The sequence below is a fragment of the Mustelus asterias genome (genome assembly GCF_964213995.1).
Source record: "Mustelus asterias chromosome X unlocalized genomic scaffold, sMusAst1.hap1.1 SUPER_X_unloc_1, whole genome shotgun sequence".
NCBI lineage: Eukaryota > Metazoa > Chordata > Chondrichthyes > Carcharhiniformes > Triakidae > Mustelus > Mustelus asterias.
Window position 1 is genome coordinate 381701 of NW_027595346.1, and position 14257 is coordinate 395957.

General features: G+C 46.2%; 1 protein-coding gene across 1 annotated transcript in view; it reads left to right on the top strand.

Moving 5' to 3' along the window:
- Positions 1–13806, top strand: part of LOC144491327 (sterol O-acyltransferase 1-like) — a 383813-nt gene extending 370007 nt beyond the window's left edge. Inside the window, exons 10-12 of the mRNA XM_078208990.1 lie at positions 7627–7762; positions 8334–8479; positions 13621–13806. Of these exons, the coding sequence (XP_078065116.1) occupies positions 7627–7762; positions 8334–8479; positions 13621–13677 (339 nt within the window). The 3' untranslated portion in view covers positions 13678–13806. The remainder of the gene's footprint in view (positions 1–7626; positions 7763–8333; positions 8480–13620) is intronic.
- The last annotated feature ends 451 nt before the right edge of the window (positions 13807–14257 follow it).

Below are 14257 nucleotides of genomic sequence, written 5' to 3' on the forward strand. Positions count from 1 at the left end.
GATACACACACTGATACACACACACACACTGATACACACACTGATACACACACGCACGCACACACACTGATACACACACACACTGATACACACACACACTGATACACACACACACTGATATACACACTGATATACACACACACCCTGATACACACACACTGATACACACACTGATACACACACTGATATACACACTGATATACACACACACCCTGATACACACACACACTGATACACACACACACTGATACATGCACACACACTGATACACACACACACTGATACACACACTGATATACACACTGATATACACACACACCCTGATACACACACTGATATACACACACACACACACACTGATACACACACACACTGATACACACACTGATATACACACTGATATACACACACACCCTGATACACACACTGATATACACACACACACACACACACTGATACACACACACGCTGATACACACACACTGATACACACACTGATACACACACTGATACACACACGCACGCACACACACTGATACACACACACACTGATACACACACTCACACACTGATACACACACTCACACACTGATACACACACTGATACACACACGCACGCACACACACTGATACACACACACGCTGATACACACACACTGATACACACACTGATACACACACACACACTGATACACACACTGATACACACACGCACGCACACACACTGATACACACACACACTGATACACACACACACTGATACACACACACACTGATATACACACTGATATACACACACACCCTGATACACACACACTGATACACACACTGATACACACACTGATATACACACTGATATACACACACACCCTGATACACACACACACTGATACACACACACACTGATACATGCACACACACTGATACACACACACACTGATACACACACTGATATACACACTGATATACACACACACCCTGATACACACACTGATATACACACACACACACACACACTGATACACACACACACTGATACACACACTGATATACACACTGATATACACACACACCCTGATACACACACTGATATACACACACACACACACACACTGATACAGCCACACACACACTGATACAGCCACACACACACTCACTCACACACACACACATATTGATACACACACACACACACACACACACACACTGATACACACACACTCTCACACAGACACACACACACGCACACACTCTCACACACTGATACACACACACACTCACACAGTGATACACACACACTGAAACAGGCGCACACACACACTGATACACACACACTGATACACACACACTGATACACACACACACACACTGATACACACACACACACACTGATACACACACTCTCACACACTGATACACACTCACACACTGATACACACACACACTGATACATGTGCACACACACTGATACACACACACTGATACACACACACAGATACACACACATGCACACACACTGATACACACACACTGATACACACACACAGATACACACACATGCACACACACTGATACACACACACTGATACACACACACACACTGATGCACACACTGATACACACGCACACGCTGATACACACACTGATACACACGCACACGCTGATACACACACTGATACACACACACACTGATACACACACACACACTGATGCACACACTGATACACACACACACTGATACACACACACAAACTGATGCACACACTGATACACACACACGCTGATACACACACTGATACACACACACACACACTGAAACACACACTGATACACACACTGATACACACACACACACTGATACACACACTGATACACACACACACTGATACACACACTGATACACACACACACTGATACACACACACACACACACCGATACACACACACACTGATGCACACACTGATACACACACACACACACGCTGATACACACACTGATACACACACACACACTGAAACACACACTGATACACACACACACACAAACTGATACACACACTGATACACACACACACTGATACACACACACACTGATACACACACACACACTGATACACACACACACTGATACAAACACTGATAGACACACACACTGATACACACACTGATACACACACGCACTGATACACACACGTACGCACACACACTGATACACACACGCACTGATACATGCACACACACTGATACACACACACACTGATACACACACTGATACACACACTGATATACACACACACCCTGATACACACACACTGATACACACACTGATATACACACACACTGATACACACACTGATATACACACACACTGATACACACACTGATACACACACACACACACACACTGATACACACACACTCACTCACACACACACACATATTGATACACACACACACACACACACACACTGATACACACACACTCTCACACAGACACACACACGCACACACTCTCACACACTGATACACACACACACACTCACTCACACACACACACACATATTGATACACACACACACACACACTGATACACACACACTCGCACACAGACACACACACGCACACACACTCACACACTGATACACACACACATATACACACACACTGATACACACACACACACACACTGATACACACACTCTCACACACTGATACACACACACACACACTGATACACACACACTGATACACACACACTGATACACACACACTGATACACACACACTGATACACACACAGATACACACACACGCACACACACTGATACACACACACACACACTGATACACACGCACACACACTGATACACACACACGCACACACACTGATACACACGCACACACAGTGATACACACACACTCACACTGATACACACACGCACACGCACACACACACTGATACACACACACACACACTGATACAGTCACACACACACTGATACAGCCACACACACACTGATACACACACACACACACTGATACACACACACTGATACACACGCACACACACTGATACACACGCACACACACTGATACACACACACGCACACACACTGATACACACGCACACACTCTGATACACACGCACACACACTGATACACACACTGATACACACACACACACACACTGATACACACACTGATACACACACGCACACACACTGATACACACACACACACACTGATACACGCACACACACACACACACACTGATACACGCACTGATACACACACACACACACACTGATACACACACTGATACACACACGCACACACACTGATACACACACACACACACACTGATACACACACACACACACTGATACAGTCACACACACACTGATACAGTCACACACACACTGATACAGCCACACACACACTGATACACACACACACACTGATACACACACACACACTGATACACACACACACACTGATACAGCCACACACACACTGATACACACACACACACTGATACACACACACACACTGATACACACACACTGATACACACACACACACACTGATACACACACACACTCACTCACTCACTCAAACACACACGCACATTCTCACACAAACACACACATGCACACACTCTCACACACTGATACACACACACACTGATACACACGCACACACACTGATACACACACACGCACACACACTGATACACACGCACACACACTCACTCACACTGATACACACACACTCACACTGATACACACACGCACACACACACACACACTGATACACACACACACACTGATACAGTCACACACACACTGATACAGCCACACACACACTGATACACACACACTGATACACACACACACACTGATACACACACACTGATACACACGCACACACACTGATACACACACACGCACACACACTGATACACACGCACACACTCTGATACACACGCACACACACTGATACACACACTGATACACACACACTGATACACACACTGATACACACACGCACACACACTGATACACACACACACACACACACACTGATACACGCACACACACACACACTGATACACGCACTGATACACACACACACACACACACTGATACACACACTGATACACACACGCACACACACTGATACACACACACACACACACTGATACACACACACACACACACACTGATACAGTCACACACACACTGATACAGTCACACACACACTGATACAGCCACACACACACTGATACAGTCACACACACACTGATACAGCCACACACACACTGATACACACACACACACTGATACACACACACACACTGATACACACACACTGATACACACACACACACTGATACACACACACACACACACTGATACACACACACACACTCACTCACTCACTCAAACACACACGCACATTCTCACACAAACACACACATGCACACACTCTCACACACCGATACACACACACACTGATACATGCGCACACACACAAACATACACACGCACACACACTGATACACACGCACATACACAGATATACATATACACACACATACACACACAGACGCGCACACACTGATACGTGCGCACACACACTGATACACACACACGCACCACCCCAGATTTCCACTCTCTCTCTCTCACACATATTCATTGAATGCTTTGTTGCTTACAATAAGTGGCTGTGTTGGAAGAATCACTTCTCTTGCTGCTCTTTAGCTTGGAGCTATTTGATTGGAAGCCTCTCATTCAGAATCGTGGGCTACAAGGAACTCAACCCACAAAGTGTTGCAGCTGTTTTTATCTCAAACCCATTCAGTGTTCCAGGTTTTACTGCAAGTCTCTTTCCAAGATGCAGCCACACTCTGCTTCATTATACATTGACAGGAATGATTGATAATTTGCCATTGATTGGTGTCAGTGTTGGCACACTCGGCATTGTTCAGCAGGTGCCTTCCAATCTTGGGATCACATCGAAAGTTAGACGTTATGTTCTGAATTTTGCCAGCACGGGTTAAGGGTGGCCAGTATTCTGCCGAACATCTGAAGAAGCGTACTGTTTGATACAATCCACCAATCATTGGGACATTCAGCCTACAGACCTGGCATCACACAGGCATTGAAATTCATATAGCATATTACCCATTTGTGTGATAGGCAGAATATATTTTTGGTTTGATGGCAGCACCCTGTTAGCGGAGTGAAACACTTCACCTGTATGAGATATCTTCCCCAACTAATCTGACGTCGATATTTTTGGACCAAACATGACGTCTTTAGGCCCGTTCACAGTGATGCACTGGAACGACGGAGGTTGAGGACGACCTGATAGAAGTCTACAAGATTATGAGAGGCATGGACAGAGTGGATAGTCAGAAGCTTTTTCCCAGGGTGGAAGAGTCAATTACTAGGAGGCACAGGTTTAAGGTGCGAGGGGCAAGGTTTAAAGGAGATGTACGAGGCAGATTTTTCACACAGAGGGTGGTGGGTGCCTGGAACCCGCTGCCGGGGGAGGTAGTGGAAGCGGATACAATAGTGACTTTTAAGGGGCGTCTTGAGAAATACATGAATAGGATGGGAATAGAGGGATATTCGGTGGTGACGTTCACGAGGGTTATAGGTTCAAGGTGAAGGGGGGGAGGTTTAACACGGATATCAGAAGGACATATTTTACACAGAGGGTGGTGGGGGCCTGGAATGCGCTGCCGGGCAAGGTGGTGGGGGCGGACACACTGGGAACGTTTAAGACTTATCTAGATAGCCACATGAACGGAGTGGGAATGGAGGGATACAAAAGAATGGTCTAGTTGGGACCAGGGAGCGGCGCGGGCTTGGAGGGCCGAAGGGCCTGTTCCTGTGCTGTATTGTTCTTTGTTTTTTGATGTGATCAGGGTAGCCATTAGCTCACAGGATAACTTTGATTTGATTTATTATTGTCACATGTATTGGGATGCAGTGAAAAGTATTGTTTCTTATGCGCTATACAGGCAAAGCATACCGTTCATAGAGAAGGAAAGGAGAGTGTGCAGAATGTAGTGTTACAGTCATAGCTAGGGTGTAGAGAAAGATCAACTTAATGCAAGGTAGGTCCATTCAAAAGTCTGACAGCAGCAGGGAAGAAGCTGTTCTTGATTCGGTTGGTACGTGATCTCAGACTTTTGTATCTTTTTCCCGACGGAAGAAGGTGGAAGAGAGAATGTCCGGGGTGCGTGGGGTCCTTAGTTATGCTGGCTGCTTTGCCGAGGCAGCAGGAAGTGTAGACAGAGTCAGTGGATGGGAGGCTGGTTTGCGTGATGGACTGGGCTACATTTACGACCTTTTGTAGTTTCTTGCGGTCTTGGGAAGAGCAGGAGCCATACCAACCTCTGATACATCACGATAGGATGCTATGTATGCGCCTTATTTCAGTGTCAAACTTGCAGACTGAGCCTCGGGCCTTATTTACAATCTTGCAGTGCATGGTGCTGTAGGAATCCCAATGTACATATTGAGCAGTGAAAGTAGCCTTGCGATAAACTAATAGAGAACCCACTCGCAGATTTCTTAAATTGAGGAACGGGAGCTTGTTATACTGCAGCAATTTAAAAATGAATTTGAATGCAGCTTGGAAGCATTACGGTTACGAAGGAAATTCTTGCATGTGGCTGCAGATTCAAATATAGGAAACACATTAGCCCCGAACGTCCTGATTCTATTGTGTTGTGTACTGTAATAGATCGAGAGTAACTTGAGGTGGCTTTAATACAAAAGGCTTTGTTGCAAACAGAATAAATATATATATAAATATATATATACAGCAAGGTCAGACTAGATTGCAATGTGACTGCTTTAAAGTTTAAAGTTTATTTATTTGTGTCACAGGTAGGCTGACATTAACACTGCAATGAAGTTACTGTGAAAATCCCCTAGTTGCCACACTCCAGCACCTGTTCGGGTACACTGAGGGAGAATTTAGCATGGCCAATCCACCTAACCAGCACGTCTTTCAGACTGTGGGAGGAAACCGGAGCACCCGGAGGAAACCCACGCAGACACGGGGAGAATGTGCAAACTCCACACAGACAGTGACCCGAGCCAGGAATTGAACCTGGGTCCCTGGCACTGTGAGGCAGCAGTGCGAACCACTGTGCTACCGTGCTGCCTCTTGGTCAGTCCCAACTCGACCCATGGTCTACACCCTCCTGCCGATTGGCCCAGCCTCCCACCGGGGTGACCCATAGCCTCCTGAACATGGGCCTCGGGAAATTCCCCTCCTCCCCACCATTAAAGGGCCATGTGTGCTGTAACCAAACCCGATCCTGTGCTGAGCAGTTGCTCACGCTGGGACATTGCGAATGGACGGTGAGGTGAAGGCTGGCTGCTGGTTTTTACTCCCTAGCTCTGAATATCCTGATCAGTAGGAGCTGCTAGCTGAAGCCTGCTGAATCGGGACTTTTAGCTTGGAGCCTGCAATCGTGTATCAGCCAGTATCACACTGCTGGAGCACTGACACACACACAGCCATCCGTTTCAAATTCATCCATGCAATGCCTGACTCCAGCAAGGACTGTGTAATGCATTGTGTGGCTCCTGTCTTGTTGCAGATATCTGGGAAGAGGTTTCGAGTGGCTGCCATGCTCTCAGTCTTCATTCTGTCTGCAGTTGTTCACGAGTATGTGCTAACGCTTTGTCTCGGCTATTTCTACCCTGTCATGTTCTGCCTCTTCGCTATCTTTGGAGGTAGGTTTGCGAATACGGTTATCCATAGAATCCCTGCAATGCAAAAAGAGGCCATTCGGCCCAGCGGGTCTGCATCGACACTCCAAAAAAGCATCCCACCCAGGCACTCCCCCTGCCCTATCCCCGTAACCGCACGCATTTTACTGTGGCCAATCCACTGAACCTACACATCTTTGGGCACTCAGGGACAATTTAGCATGGCCAATCCACTTAACCTACACATCTTTGGGCACTAAGGGGCAATTTAGCATGGCCAATCCACTTAACCTACACATCTTTGGACACTAAGGGGCAATTTAGCATGGCCAATCCACTTAACCTGCACATCTTTGGACACTAAGGGACAATTTAGCATGGCCAATCCACTGAACCTACACATCTTTGGACACGAAGGGACAATTTAGCATGGCCAATCCACCTAACCTGCACATCTTTGGACACTAAGGGACAATTTAGCATGGCCAATCCAGCTAACTTGCACTAAGATGGGCCGAATGGCCACATTCTGCTTTAATGTGCACGGCGCATTGTGTCAATAACTTTACTGACCTTCAATATCCTTTTTTTCTAGTCTGTTTCAACTTCATTTTCAATGACAATCGAACGAGTCCTGTGTGGAACATAATGATGTGGGTTTTCCTGTTCATTGGTCAGGGGATCCAGGTGTGTCTGTACTGCCAGGAGTGGTATGCTCAGATCCACTGTCCTGTCACACAGGTTAGTAACATTCTCGCACACACACACAGATGCACACTCACACCCACACTCACACCCACATTCACACACAGGTACACTCACACAGACACATTCACAATCACACAAAGATATACACACTCACGCACACACACTCACACAGATACACTCACACTCACAGAGATACATTCACAATCACACATAGATACTCACATTCACACAAATACTCACACTCACACACACTCTCTCTCACACACACACTCACTCGCACACACTCACTCGCACACACTCACTCGCACACACTCACTCGCACACACTCTCTCACACACACTCTCTCACACACACTCTCTCACACACACTCACACACACACACACTCTCACACACACAGATACACACCCACACTCACACGTACATTCACACACAGGTACACTGACACTTACACAGACACATTCACAATCACACACATATACAAAATCACGCACTCACACTCACACAGATACGCTCACACTCACAGACACATTCACAATCACACATAGATACTCACATTAACACACAAATACTCACATTCACACACACTCTCTCACACACACACTCTCACACACACACACACTCTCACACACACACACTCTCACACACACACACTCTCACACACACTCTCACACTCACTCTCGTACACACTCTCATTCACACACGGATATACACACACACTCAGATACTCACATTCACACACACACACACACACGCACACTCTCACTCTCATTCACTCACACACACACACACACACTCAGATACATACACTCACACACAGATACACACACTCGGACCCAGATACTCTCACTCACACACAAATATTCACTCATACACACTCACACTCTCACTCACACACACACTCACACACATACACACTCTCACTCACACACACTCTCACTCACACATACTCTCTCATACACACACACACACACTCTCACACACACACACACACACACACTCTCACACTCACTCTCGTACACACTCTCACTCACACATACACACACTCACACACAGATACTCACATTCACACACACACACACGCACTCTCACACACACAATCACACACACTCACTCTCATTCACATACACTCACACACAGATACACACACTCACACCCAGATACTCTCATTCACACACAGATACTCACATTCTCACTATCACTCACACACACACACTCTAACTCACACACACACACACACAGATACACACACTCACACACAGATACACACATTCACACACTCATACACACACTCAATCTCACAGACACACACACATTCACTCTCACACACTTACACTCACATGCATACACACACACGCTCACACTCACACACACATACACATTCTCATACTCAGATACTCACACTCTCACACACACTCACACACTCTCACTCTCTCTCTCATTCTCACTCTCACTCACCGACATTCACACTCACACACACACACACACAGATACACCCACACACACACTCACTCACACACAGATATACCCACACAGATACACACACTCAGATATTCACATTCACACAGATACACACACACACACTTACACACGGATACACCCACACACTCACACACAGACACACACACACTCACACTCAGATACTCACATTCACACACAGATACAGACACTCACACACAGATACACACACTCACACTCAGATACTCACATCCGCACATAGGTCCTCACACACTCACACAGACACATTCACAATCACACACAGATACACTCACACTCACACACACACACTCACACTCAGATACTCACATACACACACACATACTCACACTCTCACTATCACTCACACAGATACACACACTCACACTCAGATACATACACTCACACTCAGATACTCACATTCACACACAGATACTCACACTCACACACAGACACACACACACACTCAGATACTCACACTCTCACTATCGCTCACACACACACACACTCGCACACACACACTCTCTCTCTCACACTCACACACTCTCTCTCTCACACACACACACTCTCTCACACACACACACACTCACACACACACACAGATACACTCACACTCACACGTACACACAGATACACTCGCACTCACACTTATACACAGATACACTCGCACTCACACACACACACACTCACCCAGATACACACACATTCACACAGATACACACACTCACATTCAGATACTCACATTCACACACAGATACTCACGCACACACAGATACACACACTCATACACACACACTCACACTCAGATACTCACACTCTCACTATCACTCACACACACTCTCACTCTCACACACACACTCTCACTCTCACACTCTCACACACACACACAGATACATACACACTCACACACACTCTCACACTCGGATACACACACACTCAGATACTCACATTCACACACAGATACTCATACTCTCACTCTCACACACAGACACACAGATACACACACTCACATACTCACATTCACACATATACTCACACTCTCACTATCACTCACACACACATTCTCACTCTCACACACACACTTACTCTCACACACACACATACTCATATACAGATACTCACATTCACACACATACACACACACTCAATCTCACACACACACGCTCGCACACACTCACTCACTCACACTCACACACACTCACTCACACTCACACACACTCACAGACAGATACACACACTCACACGCGCACACACACTCACACTCAGATACTCACATTCACACACCGATACACTCACACACTCACACACACTCTCTCACACTCTCTCACACACTCACACACACTCACACACACTCACACACACTCACTCATATACACCCACACTCACACTCAGATACTCAAACTCACGCACAGATACACACACTCACACACACACACAGATATATACACACACATACTCACACACACACACACGCAAATACTCTCAATCTCACTCTTACTCACACCCACTCACACACTCTCACACTCACATAGGTACACGCACTCATGCACACACACTCACATTCACACACACATACACTCACACAGACGCATTCACAATCACACACAGATATACATACTCACACACGCACACTCACACACAGATACACACACACTCACACAGATACACACACTCACACTCAGATACTCACACTCACACACAGATACACACACACCACACAGATACACACACACTCACACAGATACCCACACTCAGATACTCACATTCACGCACGGATACTCACACTCACACACAAATGCTCACACTCACACACAGATACACACACTCACACTCAGATACTCACATTCACACACAAATACTCACTCACACACACTCTCTCACACACACACTCACTCACACTCTCTTACTCACACTCAGATACTCATATACACACACAGATACTCACATTCACACACAGATACACACACTCACACACACACACTCACACTCAGATACTCACATTCACACACAAATACTCACACTCTCACACTCTCTCACACTCATACACTCTCTCACACACATACACTCTCTCACACACACACACTCACACACACACTCACACACACACTCACTCACACACACACTCACACTCACTCACACACACACTCACTCACACATACTCTCTCACACACACACACACACTCTCACACACACACTCATACTCACACACTCTCTCTCTCACACACACTTACACACACTCTCACTCTCACACACACTCTCACTCACTCACTCTCACACTCACACACACACTCTCACTCTCTCACACACACTCTCACACACACTCTCACACACACTCTCACTCTAACACACACTTACACACACTCGCACTCACACACAATCACACACACAGATACACACACTCACACACAGATATACACACAGATATGCACACACATGCACACTCTCACTCTCACACACACTCACTCACACACTCACTCACACAAACACTCACACAGGTACACACTCACATACATTCACACACAGAGACACTCACACTCACATTCACACACAGATACACTCACACAGACACATTCACAATCGCACACAGATACACACACTCACGCACACACACACACACAAATATACACACTCACACTTAGATGCTCACATTCACACATAGGTACTCACACTCACACACACACACGCACTCACACACGCACTCACACACACACTCACACTCACTCACACTCACTCACACACAGATACGCTCACACTCACACAGACACATTCACAATCACACACAGATACACACACTCACGCACACACACACACTCACACACAAATATACACACTCACACTTAGATGCTCACATTCACACATAGGTACTCACACTCACACACACACGCACTCACACACACACACACCCACACTCACTCACTCACACACAGATACGCTCACACAGACACATTCACAATCACACACAGATACACACACTCACTCACGCACACACACACACTCACACACAAATATACACACACACTTAGATGCTCACATTCACACATAGCTACTCACACTCACGCACTCACACTCACACACTCACATCCACACCCACACTCACTCACACTCACTCACACCCACACTCACACTCTCTCACACAGATAAACACACTCACACACAGATACACACACACAGATACACACTCATACACACACACTCAATCTCACACACTCACTCACTCTCACAGATACACACACTCACACACAGATACACACACTCACACTCACACACAGATGCACACACTCACACTCAGATACTCACATTCACACACAGATACTCACACACACTCTCACACACTCACACACTCTCACATACACGCACTCTCACACTCACTCACACTCACTCATTCACACACGGATACACACACGCACTCAGACACATGCACACACAGACACACGCACATACACGCACACACAGACATACACACGTACATACACGCACACACAGACACGCGCACACGTACATACACACACACACGCACACACAGACACGCACACACGTACATACACGGACACACAGACACACACAAAGACATGCACACACTTACATACACACACAGATACGTGCATACACACACACACACAGCCACACACATGCATGTATATATGTGCATCCCTTGTTTCTTGATGTTTTGAGCTTTAATTCATTTTCTGCTTTTATTCAGAGAACGTTCTGGGAATTGGTGACCCCACGGTCCTGGTCCTGTCGGCTTGAAGCTTAAGGCAGTGGCTGAGTGTGAAGTTTCACATGAAATCTTGTGTTTATCATCAGTTTGATCAGTGTGAGAGGAGACTGGCAGTGTGTGTGTGTGCAATTCCCATTCACTCAGATTCCCCTCTGTTATTTATGTCAGTAAAATGATTGTTAAATCCGCAGCCCTTTAACTGTCCATTCTTCAGTTTGGTAGCAAGTGTCATGCAGCAACTGGTTCCCTTATCAATGATGTGGAGATGCCGGCGTTGGACTGGGGTAAACACAGTAGGAGTTTTAACAACACCAGGTTAAAGTCCAACAGGTTTATTTGGTAGCAAACACCATAAGCTTTCGGAGCAGGGCTGTTGGACTTTAACCTGGTGTTGTTAAAACTCTTACTCCTTTATCAAAGCACAGGCTGTTTGGAATTAGGAACTGGAGCATTGGGCCTGCCCCTGTCGGCGTGCCTACCTGCACTGACTCTCCAACAGAGCATCTTACCCAGGTCCTGTCCCCAAACTATCCCTATAACCTCACACATTTAGCATGGCCAATCCACCTAACCAGCATGTGTTTCAGACTATGGGAGGAAACCGGAGCACCCGGAG